Here is an 18,056-nt window from a genome sequence, read left to right on the forward strand (position 1 = left end):
TTTTCCTTGGGTATCTTCACACATAAACTCAATACTATATGAATAATGATTATTCAAGCAAAACATAAATACTATTAAGCAAATGTGATTATAGGAAGGCAGAAAAAAGTCTGTCCTTTGTTACATCAAATAACTTAGTTTTCATCTTAATATAAAACTACATAGTTGTATTTCACATACTTGAAACCAGAACTGATTGAACTGTATTAAAAAAAAAATCAGTCTAGAAAAATTCTATTCAAGGTGAATTCTTGAAAATCATCTTGTTGATGAAAAACAAAATATATCTGAATAATGAAAGCTATAAATTATCCCATAAGAATTAATCAAAATCCAATAATATACAGTTGTTAAAATAAAAATAGTAGGTTTCTTAAATATAGAAGGGGATACAAGATCTGAAAAATTAATTTATATCTCTTCACTGAGTAAATTCCCTGAGAGGCAAATGGTATTTTCTTACCTTAATAATATTTCCTTTATTTTGTGACATCATGTGTGATTGATTACCCAATTTTCCCACTCGTCCAGATTTCCAGTGATATCCACTTGACCTTTAATATATATAAACAGAAGATGAAATGTAATTACCAAATACATTGCTCCTTTTAATGAAAACAAATATATTTTCCCTGTTTCAAGAAATGATATTCAATCATTAACATGTAACAGACCACCACAAAATGAAAATGAAATATCAATAATGCCATGATATCCTCAGCAATTCCAAAATATAGCTCTACCATATTTGCAACTGTTGAGAAGAAATGAATAAAAGTAAAATGTCCAAACACAGATGAAGAATTTCATTTTTTAGACATTTATGATGATTAAAGATAGCTTTACTGATTTATAGGAAACTTTACAGATTGTTGTACAGTTTTAAAATTTAAGTGTCTACAAATGTAAAGAGGAAAAGGAAGCAAAATAATACCCAAAATATTTGGCAGATCTACTAGTGATGAATTCCATGTATAAGACTACAAATTAGTTCCCACGTTGAAAGGTAACAGAGATGAGAAAGAAGGCAAACTGTTTAATTTCCAGTTTTCAAAGCACTTTTGAAACTCACAAAATTTTCTGAAGTCAGCAGGGCAGAAGTCCAATTCTCACTTAAAAAATAATGAGACAAAAACTTCCCCAAGGTTACACAGACAATAAATAATAAAGTCAAGGTCAGAACATTAGACTTCTATCTTCCTGACCAGTGAGTGGCAAGTTCTCATTCTAGCAGTGGCATTTACTATCTATGTGACCTTAGAAGAACACTTACCTCTTCTGAAAACTCAGTCAAGCCTTAAAACATTTTTAAAACCATCTAGAAAAGGTTCCTCTGCTAATGAAAACTCTCTCTTGAGGCTGATTTCAGGAACTCTGATTCACAAATATTTCATGAGCCATTGAGAAGTGCAAACTAAGTTCATTGGATCATTAAAAGAGGAGTATCAAAATATACAATATACTTTATCACCTGGGATGACATAGAACATTGAGATCCTTGATTAATCTGTTATTAGAAAAGGTGTGTGCATATGTCATGAATATTTTTCAAAGAATCAGATTCTAAAGATAAATACTACTGACGCTAGAGTAAACATTTGAATTTTATTTAATGGTTCAGAAGGTATTGCATGGATATTTGATGATATCACTTGGATATATGATAAGACCAAACAAAAGCAAATTTAATATACAAAAAGCCTGGTGAGATTTAGTACCAGCCAAAGCACATGAGACATGCACTATTATCCTTGTAGGAGAAAGCTATACATTTTTGAAGCCTATCTGAAAGACAATATTCCTAGTTTCTACTAAAATGTAAACTGCACATACACTTTGACCTAAAATTTAACCCTTTGATACTTTTGCATGTGTCAGCAAAAATATACATAGAAGCATGTTCACAGTAGCACTTACAACTTCAAAACTGAGAAAATTTAATAAAGATCTGAAAAACACACAAAGAAATATTATGTGGCCTTTAAAAGAATGAGATCAACTGCATGCTGATGTGGCAAGAATGCTAAGATGTATTAAGTAAAAAAATAGGGTATGAATCATTTTATAGATAACCTCATTTGTAAAAATGTAAAAGATATGTGAGAAATACACAAATACACATTCATACAAATACACACACACAAACACACACAGGCTTACACAAAGATAAGATACTTGTGGGGGAAAAAAACTTAATTGTTAAAAGCAGAGCTACAAATGGTCTGAGACTCAGCCTAAAAAGAAATAATTTCCATTACATAACCATCAGCTCTGTTTGACTTTTGTAATCTATGCTTATTATTTTTATAATAAAGGAAAATATCCAGTAAAATTAGTATAGATACAGAGTACAATATTAGAGAGTGCTCATTAATAAAATTTCAGCTAAAACATATTTGTCTAAAAATATTTTAAACATACTTGAGGGTTTGAATGGTTCTTATAGATGAACATATAAACTCCTGTCCCCACAAAGTCTTATCTTAAGTAAAAATGACCTTAAACACAAACACAGTCTCCTATGGATGGCAGCTTTATGAGAGCAAAGGCCAACTTCTGCATTTCTGTGCTAAACATCCCAGACTTTAATGGTTCACAAGTCATGTAAAAAGAGAAATAAGAAAGTGCAAGACCAAATAAGGTCCAAAGGAAACAGAAGTAATGGTGGGATTTTATTTTTTTTTTTAAGATTTTATTTATTTATTTGACAGACAGAGATCACAAGTAGGCAGAGAGGCAGGCAGAGAGGGGGAAGCAGGCTCCCCGCCGAGCAGAGAGCCCGATGTGGGGCTCAATCCTAGGACCCTGGGATCATGACCCGAGCCAAAGGCAGAGGCCCAACCCACCGAGCCACCCAGGTGCCCCAGAAGTAATGGTAATTTTCAAAAGCAACATGCCTTACATCATAAAAGACACAAAGAAAAAGTAGGAGAAATTTAATACTATTTGTTCATCAGGAAAAGCCAGAAATTATTCATTCAGGGCAGCTCTTTTTTGGAATGATATATTAATATATGAAGTAATTCTTTACCCAAGTCAGTTTATTCCTCTCAAATTCCCTAAAAATGTAACCTACTCTCTTTCTTCCTTTTCTTTACTCCGGGCTGATTGGAATTCCTGTAGCTTCTTTTCCATCTGTTGATTCTCCAGTTCTAATTGGACCTTCTCCATCCTCAGTTCCTGAGCATTTCTGAGTAAGAGATAAACACAGAACATTCATTTGTGGTAAACAAACAAACAAAATAATTTTATAACATCTTTTGCCTTTAATTAAAATTATCTACAGCAAGTGTAAGGTATTCTAACTACTTCCTTTGCATTCTGTGAAATATGGTTTCTCAAGTTAGCAATAACTTCCATTAACATTCTCCTTGATGTATACATCTCTTCAAATCTCAAATTTTTGTTTTTCCTATTACAGTGTTAGATGCTTCAAATCATAATTCACTTTCCATATGAACTTTGCCTTCACATATGCACAAAATATCTATGCTATACAAATAGAATGCAAAAGAAAAAAATATGTTCTAATTTTCATACTGTCTTTCCTCTAAAGAATTCAAATAGTTTGAGGCATATGGTTTAAAGTAACCATTTTTTTTTCTTCATAGACAGAATACGCATTTTTTGCTGACCTGATCATCTTAGAAACCTTCAATAAATTTTTACCTCTATTGTATTGTATAAGTACAATACAAAGAAAAAAAAGAGCAGAGCCTGTTTGGGGCCTATTAGGAAGAAGGCATCTATTGATGGTCTCGGTATAGGAGCCATCAAAAGGACTGAATGGGAACTGGGCCAACACCACCTATTGTTTCCTCTGAAGGAAGACAATAAGAAAAGAACTTTTTGAAGAAAGAGAGGAGCCATCTTAGAGATTCCTATGCAAGAGATTTTGATAATAATACCTGAAGCTCATCAAACTTTTGACACAAGCCATTTTCTTCATTTTACAGTTCTCATCTCTTGTCAGTATTAGTCACTGACTCCGTCTTCCATAGGTCTATGCCAACCTAGTTCTCTAGCTTTTATTATCTATCATGAGTTTAAATTTCTTCCTTTATTACTACATTAATGATTGTCCATATTCAGGCAGTGTGCATACCCAAGGATTTAATGGTGAGGAGTTGAAAAATAAGAATAATGGAGATCAGAAAAGGGAACAAATTTATAGATGAAGTCACCAAGGAGCAAGGGGGCCAAAGATTCATGCCCAAGTGTACACTATCCAGGGAGATAAACAGAAAGTGAAAGGAGGCAAAGGCTGCCCGAGGGTTCAGAGAAGCTGTCAAAGATGCTGAGAGGGAGGCACTATTTTCGTTATATCTGCTCCACAAGGAGTATTTCAGCCCCCAGAACAAACAGGCACAGGATATGTGACAGTACGTGAAAGGGGATGAGACCCAGTAGAGCTTCCAGCACACATAGGAACACAGACATGCCTGAAGGTAACTGAAATACCATATCATGGTGCTGTCAGTACCTGAACACACAGAAAGGGCAGAGGGCACATACCCAGCCGATGGGCCTATAAGAGCAGTTCCAGGAGAAAGAGAAGTCTGAGCTGAGCCCTAAGGGATGAAAGGACCTAGCCAGTCAAAGAGAAATGGTGAGAGCAGTGTTCCAGGAAGAAAGAAAAGTGTGAGCACAAGTGGATACAGGTGATGTGTGGGTCAAGAAGCAAGAGATTCCACTTAACCAGGCATATGTGCAGGATGGGAAAAGTAGCAAGAAATGGAACTGCTGAGGTGGAGAATGGCCAGATCATGAAGAGCCATGTAGACCATGACAAGAATTTTTATTCTACAAGCAATGAGACTCACCAAAGGATTTTAAGAGAATTGATCAGACTTGCATTTTATTTAGAAAGATCGCTCTGATTGCAGAATGGGAAATTAGAGGGTGCAAGGCTCAAAGGCAAGGCAAGGTAGCCAGTTGGGAGACTATTTTGGTAATCCTAATAATAGAGAGATGACGCTGGTCTGACTGGATAGAGACAGTGGAGAGAAAAATGGGAGCACTTGAGAAAAATGAGGAAATAAAATTAACTGGACTTGGAGACTGACCAGAAGCAGTTGACTCACCAGGGAAGGTACAAAGAAGGAATCTAAGATAATCCTAGGTTTCTTACTCGGGCAACCAGAAGGATAATGATGCTTAGATCACTTTGGTATCGGATGGGGACACAGTTCAGGACTGATACCTGAGCTGGTCTCCCTGCCAAAGTCTCAATGGCCCAGAACACTTTTCACATGGCTTCCAGAAAAAGGGTTCAAGAACACAAATGTGATTGTGTTACTCACTTACTTAGAAAACATTTAATGTTTCTGAAGACCCCACTGTGGTAGAGGAAAGGGATGAGAATGGGGGAAAAAAAAAAAAAAAGACTAGCTTACTGACCAAGTGGTCAAGTTGATGGAATGTTATGGTGTTATGGTTGTGAAACAAGACAAGGGTTTCTTCTGGAGACAGCCTTAGACTCAGAGCCAGAGGGCAGGCAGGACCACTGAGGAAAACTAGGTTTGATCCTGCAGAGACCAGGTCAACCCACCAAATCCAAGGGCCAGAAACAACCTGATGAAATGAGTTAGAGGTTGAGAAAGAGGAAAATAAGTGTTGGAGAGCACCAATACATCAAACAAGGTTAAGATAATCATTAAGACAGTATCAAATGAAAACAGGGGACAAAAAGGAAAGGGGAACAAATGGATCTCCAGAGCAATTACCATAGAGTGGGTGTTCCTGTCATAGCTTCTATAGGTTATTGATCATGGATGGATCAGGAAGACCTGCAGGCCATGGAACAGTGATCCCCCCCACCATACCTCCAAAATAAATTTCAAACTCCTTAGTGTGGCACACAGATTAATTTATTATCTATACAACCCTGTCCTTCTCTCCAACTTTGCTCTATAAGTCTCTGTTCCATACATCACTGGATGTGTCTGAAAGTTTCCAGACTATGTGGTCTTTGTGCTTTTGTCCAAGTTTCTCCCAGTAACTACCCAACTAACTGCATCATTCAGAGGAAACTTGGAGACCTCCTCCCCACTAATCCAGTAGTTTAGACCATGTTCTCACAGCCCACTGTGCTTTCTCATCACACTACACTTCACACTATCTCATAAATGTGATTTTATCCATTTACATCCTCTACAAGCTACCTGAGAGCAAAGGTTTTGTCTTCTTACTTTCATATTCACCATTCTCCAGCACAGTGTATAGAACACATGCACTTAATAAATGTTTGGGTAAATGGTTTATAGGTATATAAAAACAGACTGGAAACATATGACCAAAATCAAATTTTGTATGCCCCATTTTCTTTTTACACAAAAAAAAGCAAATTTGGTAATAGTAGCAATTGGATAGCTCCCCTCCCACCAAAAAAAAAATAGTAAAACTAATACAGATAATCGAGGGGTTTGAACTGTATGGGTCTACTTCCACACAAATTTTTTTTTACAAATACAGTACAGTACTGTTGTCTTTTCCTTACAATTTTCTTAATAACATTTTGTTTTCACTAGCTTAGTTTATTGAAAGAATAAAGTATATAAAACATGCAACATACAAAATATGTGTTATTTTACTATTTATGTTATCCATAAGGTTTCTGTTCAACAGTAGGCTATTAGTTAAGTTTTGGGGATGTCAAAAGTTATACATGGATTTTTTTTATGTGCTTTAGTGATTTAGGGTCAGTGCCCCTAAACCATGTGTTGTTCAAGGGTCAACTGTGCTGGGAATTCCAAATATTTGTGTAGCATCTTCCAGTTTACACGTGCTCTTGCACACAGTATCTCAAAAGTGAAGGAAGAATTAGGAAGGCTCTGAAGACACTGAATAACCATAGGACTATTGATCTCATCCATGGAACTCAAAACTAAAATTAAAAGTCTACAATCTGTCCCGAATCCAAACCAGCTGGCCCTTATTGATACTTGAAAGGAAGGCCCTGGCAATTTCCCGTGACTCTAGATGACCTCAAAGGGAAACAGTATATTGACATTTCCAGTATTCCTGCCATGTTATGAAATTCCCAGGATACCCAAAATGGCTTGGTTTTAGTTGAATGCATCCACACTGCAATCCAGGACAGAAGGTGCCCCTCCTAAGAAAGGTGAATTTAATACACTGTCTCTTAGTAGGCAAAGTGCTGGGATAGTTAGTACCTTCTCGGTTTAAGATCTCTTGGCCCAATAGTGTCCCTAAATTTCAATGTCTTTCAGTTTCTTCAGGGTGATTCCTTTTAATTTTAAACAAGGGCTACAAACTATTTATAACTTTGTTAGATGGCTTTAATAGTCAACAAATCCAGATTTTACTTATAACTTCTCACTTCAGTTTTGTGACATAAAGAATTTTAGTCCTTATTTTAAAAACTATTTTGGATTTATAATATGTCAAATCTACTCTCTTATAGATAAAAATACACCAAGGTAAAGAAAATGGAGAGAATAACTCACAAATTTAAGTCTAAACTGCCTCATATAAAAAGAATACTTAAAATTACAACATACAGAAATGTTATCAACTATTTCTATTTAAGTAATAAATACACACTTACTTGTATTTCAGCTTTACAGAATTTCCAGGTTTTCCCCAAGGAAGAACTACAAAATCTTTGGAGTTCATGATCACTGTTGTGTGGTTTTTTTTTTCCCCACTGTCTTAATAGTAAATAAAAATCATTGTGATTTGCAAAAACTTCTGGAAAAGTAACAGATAAAAGAATTATGCCTGAGTAAGCCAATCAATCACAAATTCAAAACTACATATAGTTCAGGCAAGTTTTAAAAACAGAGATCATTATGAAGCAAAAAGCTGAATTAAAGGTTAGACAATAAATATATATATGCTAAATATAAATTCTATAAGTATTTATATATTAACAAAGTTATAAATATAACATATCTAATGGAACTAAAATTTTATCAATAATTATGTAGCAAAAGACTATGGAAATAGTCAATTGAAAGTGAAGAATGCACTCATTAAGACAGAGAACATTCTCCGGCACTTTCTATAGTAAAGAGTATAAAAATATATATCAGGTTTTGCTCTCATCCAAATATCCATGGCTAAATATAGGGAAAAGAAAAGAACTTTTGAGATACAATCCAAACTCAAAACTTTTTTTGTACATATATGGCAATGTAAAATGAGAATTAAGGTATGTAATAACTACCCAAAGGCATTCTAATATCCTCATTCATCAAAGAAAATTTTAATGATGCTCTCTGCCGAAGACCAGAAATTAGCATATTTAGAAAGAATTTTTTAACAAGAAATGAAACAAAAAAGATTTTCCACCCAACTCCAAGTTAACCAGAAAATTAAATTATTCAGAACACCCTATTTCCTGAATATCCCAATTATTCATGTTTCTATAATAATTTATTCTGTAATGCTGAATTACTGAATCACATGCACAACTACTTGATTTTTATACCAATAAAAATTTCCAAATTCTGAACATTCTTAAAGAAATATAGGCATTACCGTAGAGTCCAGACTCTTAAATGGCCAAACCATTTGATATTGTTAGTTTATATATGTGTTACTACATATTCACAACTTCCACTAATATTTACTAAGTCTCTGCTATATGCAAAGCACTGTGCTGAGAGGCATGAAGGAATCAAGGCCGAGGGAGATTCGTTTTCTGGCTCAAATGGCAAAGAGTCAAAAAGGGCGTATAAAAACTATATATAAAAGCCATAAAATAGGGTAAAAAATATAAAGGCCATAAAACAAGATGTAATAATATAATAAGTGAGAGAAAGGAAAAAATTCGAGCTGGCTAGCATTTAAAGTGGAGTTCTGAGGAGAAAGGGGGCTTATATAAGAAGATATAAGGGGCACCGGGGTGGCTCAGTTGGTTGTGTCTGACTCTTGATTTCAGTTGTCATGATCTCAGGTTGTGAGAAGGAGCCCCAGGATGGGCTCCATGCTGGGCATCTAGCCTGCTTAAGATTCTTGCTCTCTCTCATTCTCTGCCCCTCCCCCTCTCTCCCTCACTAAAAAAAAAAAAAGAAGAAGAAGAAGATATGGATGGGATGAACACTCCACACTATAAGAAAGAACAGCTTTTGAATGGGGACTAATAACTGGTTCCATTTGGTTGATGTGTGGGTTTACATGGAGGGGGGAAAGTAGGCATACACTTGGAAATAAGGCTAAGGCCCAAAAACAAGTGGCTTTAAATGCAAAGTTAAGGTATTTGGAATTTATTCTCTAGATAATGAGAGTCACTGGAAGTTTTAGATAAAAGAACAGAAAATAAATCTAGAAGCTTTGCTCAAAAACTTGAGGAGGGAGGGCATCAGAACAGGAGCAACCAAATGGAAGGCTATTGTAACATCAAAGTCTACATAATCGAATAAGTAGTTGTTTGGTTTTGTTCCTTTGGGAACATAATTTCAATGATGCAACTACTGATCAAAACATTTTTAGAATGCCTCTTCTGATGGGTGCCTGGGTGGCTCAGTTGGTTAAGTGTCTGCCTTCAGTTCGGGTCATGATCCTAGGGTCCTAGAATGGAGCCCCTTGTTGGGCTCACTGCTCAGTGGGGAGCCTGCTTCTCCCTCTCTCTCTGCAGCTCCCTCTGCTTGTACTCTCTCTCTCTCTCAAATAAATAAATTATTTTTTTAAAAGACTCTTTTGAAACTATCTGAAGAGTCCATCATATACCCAACAAACACACAGATCTACCTTGTTATGCCTCATTTAAAACTGAAAATGATATTGTTCAGCAAGAGTGACTATTTTTTTCAGTCAAATCTAGTTTCAAGTTACTCTACCTCCAAAAAAAAAAAAAAAAAAAAAAAGCAAACTAGTCTGAAAGGGTAGATTTTTACAATTCTGAAGGAATTTATTCTCTGGAGATAATTCCACAATGGAATTATACAAAATAATTTTATATTGTAAGCAGTTTAGTGGATGCAGTGTAGAATTAAGTGTATTTGTGCATTCAAAAACAAACATTTAGCTACTCCTTTGTGACTCCCTTGGGGTTACCGAAGTCACAATGGTAAAAACATGGTGTCTTCCCTCAAAGAACTCAAAATGAAAGGGAAAGCACACAAACCTTGAAAGAAAACAAAAACAAAAACAAAACTCCAGGAATAATCCTACTCAAAGAGTCTATATCTCTTTTTTATTATAATCTAGAAATTCAACAGCTGGGCCCTAGTCTACTGTGGCTAAATTTTTCATGAAAAGTTCTATATTGTTATCATTACCAAAAAAAAAAATAATTAAGTTTTAAACTATACATAGATTTTTCACTGTGTAGGGAGTTGCTGTACCTAATCCCCTACACCGTTCAAGGGTCAATTGCATATGTACAATGCATAAAACCAAACTAATACATGAGAACTGAAATGAATTTTTTTAAAAAAGTCTGTAAATTTCATTAGGATGAGATGATTCAGATTTATAGCTCTGCTGATAATGTGATTTAACCAATAAATGGTTTTATTTGAGGGCATTTCACTTCACTGAATGCAATTAGTAAGGCTTCTTCTCAGTTAAATGTTTTATCAAGTCACACACATAAGCCAATTTTCTTGTATGAAGAAAAAAGGAAGATCATAATTGTGAGTCATGCTGTTCTGCCTGTTTCCTTTCGTAAAACCAATAGAGAATTAGTCACCTTTCTTGGGACAGCAAGGATATAACAATGTCAGCAGGAAGAAAAGCAAAGCACTAAACTTTGTCTCTTAATGGAATCAGGGAACTACAGATAAAACACCCTATAATGCAAATTTTGTAGTTCCGCCATCCTTTGATTACTCCATTTTTTGCTGATGATTAAATAGCAAAAGTTTAATATTTATTTGGAAAATTTTCTCATTGCCTGATTTATTAGACTGAATCATTTTTCCAACCCTAACCTTGTTCTTCCCCACACATGTACACATAATATGACCCAATGTTGTCCATGATGGTTTGATTCTCCTCCTACATAAGTTCCTGTTCTGGGAATGCAACCCAGTCATCAAGACTGGCTACCACAGAATGGAAACAAGGAAATTATGATGATTTATAATCCTAGAAACTCAGAGCATTCATCAAGAGTTGCCCTGGTCTCCTAGAATTTGCCATGACATCATTGGCAGAATGGGAGGTTTGGGAAACCACTGTTCTCAAGATGGGACAATTTTTTTATGAAACAAGATGGGATCAGGAGGGAGATAAATGGTAAGAGACTGTTAATCTCAGGAAACAAAGTGAGGGTTGCTGGGGCTAGGGGAAGGATAGGGTGCCTGGCTTATGGACATTGGGGAAGGTATGTGCTATGGTGAGTGCTGTGAATTGTGTAAGACTGATGATTCACAGACCTGTACCCCTGACACAAATAATACGTTATAAGTTAATTTAAAAAAAATGATGTGGGGGCGCCTGGGTGGCTCAGTGGGTTAGGCCTCTGCCTTCGGCTCAGGATCATGATCCCAGGGTACTGGGATCGAGCCCCGCATTGGGCTCTCTGCTCAGCGGGGAGCCTGCTTCCTCCTCTCTCTCTGCCTGCCTCTCTGCCTACTTGTGATCTCTCTGTCCAATAAATAAATAATAATCTTTAAAAAAAAAATGATGTGTTTATTTGAGAGAGAGAAAAAGAGAGCACAAGTGTGGTGAGAAATAGAGGGAAAATCGGACTTCCTGCTGAGCAGGGAGCCCAATGTGGGGCTCAATCCCATGACCCCAGGATCATGACATGAGCCAAAAGCAGATATGGAATGGACTGAGCCACCCAGGTACCCAAGAAGGGAAAATTTTTATAACTGAAAACTTATCTAAGATGAGTTGGTTATTCTGAAGACCCAGATCATCTTAGACCTAAAAATTTAAAAGCCAATTTTAACACGTATTTTATTTAACACGGATATTTATTTTAACACATACTTTAAGGTTTAAAAGCAAGCTCTTTTGGATGGATTAACATGTTTACCACAGTACATAGAAATCAGAGACTCTAAACCTAACTAAAGAGGTAAAGGATCTGTTCTTGAGGAACTATAGAACACTCATGAAAGAAATTGAAGAAGACACAAAAAGATGGAAGACCATTCCATGCTCTTGGACCGGAAGAATAAACATTGTTAAAATGTCTATACTGCCTAGAGCAATCTATACTTTTAATGCCATTCCGATCAAAATTCCACCGGCATTCTTCAAAGAGCTGGAGCAAATAATCCTAAAATTTGTATGGAACCAGAAGAGACCCCGAATCGCTAAGGAAATGTTGAAAAACAAAAATAAAGCTGGCGGCATCACCTTACCTGATTTCAAGCTTTATTACAAAGCTGTGATCACCAAGACAGCATGGTACTGGCATAAAAACAGACACATAGACCAGTGGAACAGAGTAGAGAGCCCTGATATGGACCCTCAACTCTATGGTCAATTAATCTTTGACAAAACAGGAAAAAATATACAGTGGAAAAAAGACAGTCTCTTCAATAAATGGTGCTGGGAAAACTGGACAGCTATATGTAGAAGAATGAAACTCGACCATTCTCTTACACCGTACACAAAGATCAACTCAAAATGGATAAAAGACCTCAACGTGAGACAGGAATCCATCAGAATCTTAGAGGAGAACATAGGCAGTAATCTCTTTGATATAAGCCACAGCAACTTCTTTCAAGATACGTCTCCAAAAGCAAAGGAAACAAAAGCAAAAATAAACTTCTGGGACTTCATCAAAATCAAAAGCTTCTGCACAGCAAAGGAAACAGTCAACAAAACAAAGAGGCAACCCATGGAATGGGAGAAGATATTTGCAAATGACAGTACAGACAAAAGGTTGATATCCAGGATCTATAATGAACTCCTCAAACTCAACCCACACGAAACAGACAAACACATCAAAAAATGGGCAGAAGATATGAACAGACACTTCTCCAATCAAGACATACAAATGGCTATCAGACACATGAAAAAATGCTCATCATCATTAGCCCTCAGGGAGATTCAAATTAAAACCACATTGAGATATCACCTTACACCAGTTAGAATGGCCAAAATTAACAAAACAGGAAACAACATGTGTTGGAGAGGATGTGGAGAAAGGGGAACCCTCTTACACTGTTGGTGGGAATGCAACTTGGTGCAGCCTCTTTGGAGAACAGTGTGGAGATTCCTCAAGAAATTAAAAATAGAGCTTCCCTATGACCCTGCAATTGCACTCCTGGGTATTTACCCCAAAGATACAGATGTCGTGAAAAGAAGGGCCATCTGTACCCCAATGTTTATAGCAGCAATGGCCACAGTCGCCAAACTATGGAAAGAACAAAGATGCCCTTCAACGGACGAATGGATAAGGAAGATGTGGTCCATATACACTATGGAGTATTATGCCTCCATCAGAAAGGATGAATACCCAACTTTTGTAGCAACATGGACGGGACTGGAAAAGATTATGCTGAGTGAAATAAGTCAAGCAGAGAGAGTCAATTATCATATGGTTTCACTTATTTGTGGAGCATAACAAATAGCATGGAGGACAAGGGGCGTTAGAGAGGAGTAGGGAATTTGGGTAAATTGGAAGGGGAGGTGAACCATGAGAGACTTTGGACTCTGAAAAACAGTCTGAGGGGTTTGAAGTGGCGGGGGGATGGGAGGTTGGGGTACCAGGTGGTGGGTATTATAGAGGGCACGGCTTGCATGGAGCACTGGGTGTGGTGAAAAAATAATGAATAATGTTTTTCTGAAAATAAATAAATTGGAAAAAAAAAGAAAAGAAATCAGAGACTCAAAAAAGAAATGTCAAATAAAAATGAATTTTTTAAAAAATAGTTTTAAACTCTTAAAAGAATTATACTTTTAGTATTTTCACTATCTGATATTATCCATATTCTAAATGTATATATTTATTTTAAAATCTTTTTAAAATCTGGAAAAGATTGATAATACATGATCCTTAGCATATCTTGGGCTTGAATGGCCTACTAAATAGACATATGCCATTTTCTCCTAGTGCAGGCCATGAAAGTAAATCAGGTATTAACTTCTCAGCTGTGCTTAATCTTTCAACCAACCAACATACCTGATAAATACTGTCTCAGGGTACTAAGTAGTACCCATGTCACCCAGTTTTTACGTTGTATGTGCAGGTTCCCTTGAGAACAATTAAGAAAGTTTTCTTTCAGATATCAAGGGGTGAGGTATCTTTTTAATCTTTAAATAATAATAATAATAAAATCTTTGCCAACTAAAAATGACAAGTAATACTAAAAATACCAGTTTTAAGTTCTGAAGACCTTTGTGTCAGAGTGGTCTCTGAGCCTCAGTTTATCAGTATTAAATAAGGAGAATTAATTCCACCTCCCACAGCCTCCCACCCCCACCTAATTTCCAGGATATCAAACAAAGGACTCAAATTTGTGGCCTGTAAATCCTCCTTAAGGACCTCCAGATAGTTCAGAGTTCAGGGAAGGAGCAGCCTTAGAAGCTACTTTGAGAGGGTAATGAGGGAGCATCAAGGCTTTTCTTAAACCACAGCTTCTCTGATTCCATCTATTTTACATAATGAGCCTCTGGGTCAGATTAACTATAAAGAAACTCCTCTATAGCTTAAAAAACTGTTTTAAAGGCACAACAGTAAATCAATATATAATCATTATTAATTCTGTATCAACCGAAAACTGCATGATTACAATAGCAATGAAAGCATTAAGTTTATAAATCATATCTTTCAGAAACCCAATCCTTTTATATTTATCCATCCCATCCATTCTCATAAAATCCACTATTAGCTTAAGTGATTGCTATGACTATCTTAGGAATGGGAAAATTAAAGGCACCCATCCAAGATTAGTGACAAAGCCAGAAATTACAATTTTATTCCCAGTCCTGTTAGCTCCTCTTAAGTCTCGAAATCTAAATATTGCTCGATATACTTAAAATGATGAATTTATATCATTCATCTTCTTTCCCCTCTCATACTCTTAACCTGTCATAAAAAAGAAATTTAGAGAAAGAACTGTTTGGCATCAGATCATTTTCTAAATTTTACAGCAATGTATTTAAATACCTTGAAAACCTTTTAGGTGCCAAATCGCTCCCATGTAATACAAGATAACAAATTTTTGTTTCTATATTTTTTCCCCACACCCAGAAGGAAAAAAAAATTTTTTCTCACTGCTCTGTTTGGTACCTTAAGAGCCTCAATTATGCATTCCAATCTTCCTAAGCATTATACTTTATTTTCTCTGCTCACCAAGTTTTATTCTATTCAGTGCCCAGTTGGAAGGCCACCTCTACCATGAAGATTTCTTCCATCAAAAGTGAACTTCTCCTGTAAGGACATCATGTGTAACACCATCATTTGCTACTCTATGCTACCCTGTGTTATTTCTTCCTGCTTTGCTTGTACAGGTGCATTTAGAAGAGGGCCTACTCATAAGGTACTGCCAGTAATAATATGTTAAGTTTTAAATATTTAGTTTTTTCCTATGGCTTTGAATTTATTGCACAAACCTTATGGGAAAAAAATTAAACAAACACACCCTCTTTCCCACTTCAACAAATCCTTTTGTTCTTTTTTCTCTGTATCCTACCAGACTTTGATGAACATTCAGTAAGTACAGAAACACCTCCTCTGTGCCAGGTATCAGATTAAGAACTGAAGAACAAGGTGAACCAAACAGGTATAACACCAATCCTCACTGAACTTACACTCTGGTGAAGAAATAGGAAAAAATTTAAAAATTATTTAAAAATTAAAATTTATTTGCTTTTTAAAAAATTAAAAAGCAAATAAAATAATTGGAGGACATATTAAACGTTTTGAAGTAAACAGACAAAAGACCGAGGCACTTTCAAATACATTTGTAACACCACCAAAAATACTACTACTAATAATAATAAAGTCAGGACAGGCCTCTAAGTGGCCTATAAAATAAGGTGTTGGAGGGAGGTGGGGTGTTTTTGTTCTTGTTTCTGTTTTCATTTTCTTTTTTTTTTTTAAGTTTTATTTATTTATTTGACACAGAGAGAGAGAGATCACAAGTAGGCAGAGAGGCAGGCAGAGAGAGAGGAGGAATCGGGCTCCCTGCCAAGCAGAGAGCTTGATGCAGGGCTGGATCCCAGGACCCTGAGACCATGACCTGAGCTAAAGGCAGAGGCTTAACCCACTGAGCAACCCAGGCGCCCCTGTTTTCATTTTCTATAAGCGTACAGTTTGCATAGTTTTAATCTTGTGTAGCTTCAAATTTATATGACTTTTTCCCCCCTTAGGAGTCTAGCTAACTCTGGATTTAGAAAATCAGGCTATTAAAAAAAATTATATATATAATTACACTTGTATATGAGCACCTCTATCTAGCTGATTTGGGGTAGAAGAAAAAAACTCCCACAAGCTTCAGATTTCTTAGGAATCTGCCACCCCTCACCATGACCTTTACTCGGGAGGAGCAGACTTCCAGAATATAGCGGGTACATGTGGCCCCAGGCAGGAAGCAGGCTCAAAAAGGGGATGTGGTAATGACTTGTTCAGGGCACCAAATTTTTCCCAAGGCACCAACGACTTCAAAGGATAAAAGACGGTGGCGTTTGAAAAGGTCAGGTTGTAGAGGGGGGACAAGCCCCTGGTTTCCCTGTCTAGGGTTCACTGTCAGTTCATGACACCATTAGCATCATGGGCTCAGAAGTTCTTTGTTTACAGAAAAAAAAAGAACTTCAACTCCTGAGGCCGATGCTGCGCCTCGCAGTCCGTGGGCCTGGGACAGTGTCTGGCACAAGGAGAGTCTCCGCAAACACCGACAGGGCGAGGGCCCCAGCTCCACCCTCAACCCAGTCTACTTTCCCGTCGTCCCGCCCTGCTCCCCGCACCACCGCAGACCTGGCGACCACACACACACACACACACACACACTCACACTCACACTCACACACTCACACACACACACACACACCCGCCAACTCGGAAGTCCTCCGCCCGGCACCACCGTCTACTGCAGCCAGCTGACCCACCTGAAGACCCCGCCGCCTGCGTCTCCGCCCTGGGCTCTGGCTATCCAGAACTTCCGCCTCGGTCTCCTTGGTTACCGCGTTACCTCAGTACCCATAGCAACCAGAACGCTAGGTCCTGCCGCTGTTGACCAGCAGAGGGCACAAAGGAGCCTGCCGAGAGAGGGAAGAGGGGAGAGGAGCAGAAGAGAGAGGAGAGGGAAGAAAGGAGGGATAGCAGGGAGAGGGAGAAGAAGGATCTTCTCAAAAAGGGAAGGACTGGGAAACTCAGCAGGCTCTGAAGACTTTCTGCTGCAGGGGTTCCCACCACATTCGCAGCAATATTCTAAAAGTTTTATCTGTAATATTTAATTCATCCTCATAATGGCGCAATTTATAGCTAAGAGAATTAAGGCACAGAAAATTTGAATAATGACTCAAAATTACAAAGCTAGCAAATGGCAAACCCAAGAAGAATTAATCGAAGCAATTAAGAAATCCCACACGTGGGGCGCCTGGGTGGCTCAGTGGGTTAAAGCCTCTGCCTTCGGCTCAGGTAATGATCCCAGGGTCCTGGGATCGAGCCCCGCATTGGACTCTCTGCTCCGCGGGGAGCCTGCTTCCTCCTCTCTCTCTCTCTCTCTCTCTCTCTCTCTCTCCCTCTGCCTGCCTCTCTGCCTACTTGTGATGTCTGTCAAATAAATAAAATCTTTTAAAAAAAAAAAAAGAAAGAAAAATCCCACATGTATGCTCTGTTCAATCATTTATCAAAGGTCACAATAGGTAAAATCAACACTAGAATCCAGGTCTTAAGAACCCTCTTTTCTTTATACCAAATACATGACCCATGGTGTGTGTGAGTCTTTATATATTATACATTATACGTTATATGTTATGTGTATGTGAAAGAGAGAAAGAAAAGTAATCAACCTATGCTTCTCAAACTTTTCTGTCCAGTCACCTGTGGTGAATTTATTTTTTGCTTCCTAAATATGCTGCAGTGTTGTAGTTTTTAACTCTTTTTTTATATAACTCATGTAGGATGTGTGGTCGATTCTTCAGTCAGTTGCAAAAAATGTCTATCCTTACCGACATTG

The 18,056-nt window shown here is 37.2% G+C and overlaps 1 protein-coding gene across 2 annotated transcripts in view; it reads right to left on the reverse strand.

The window, feature by feature from the left end:
- Positions 1–17,004, reverse strand: part of ZBBX (zinc finger B-box domain containing) — a 124,186-nt gene extending 107,182 nt beyond the window's left edge. The window contains exons 1-3 of one of the 2 annotated variants that reach the window (XM_044255099.1): positions 16,984–17,004; positions 3,077–3,190; positions 464–554 (exon numbers count right to left, since the gene is read on the reverse strand). In XM_044255099.1, coding sequence (XP_044111034.1) covers positions 464–554; positions 3,077–3,171 — 186 coding nt within the window. In that variant the 5' untranslated portion in view covers positions 3,172–3,190; positions 16,984–17,004. Of the gene's footprint in view, positions 1–463; positions 555–3,076; positions 3,191–7,570; positions 7,639–16,983 lie in introns of those variants that run through there. The other variant, XM_044255098.1, reaches the window with a different exon arrangement.
- Between the last annotated feature and the right edge of the window lie 1,052 nt (positions 17,005–18,056).

This window comes from Neovison vison, chromosome 6, assembly GCF_020171115.1.
Source record: "Neovison vison isolate M4711 chromosome 6, ASM_NN_V1, whole genome shotgun sequence".
NCBI classification, from domain to species: Eukaryota; Metazoa; Chordata; class Mammalia; order Carnivora; family Mustelidae; genus Neogale; species Neogale vison.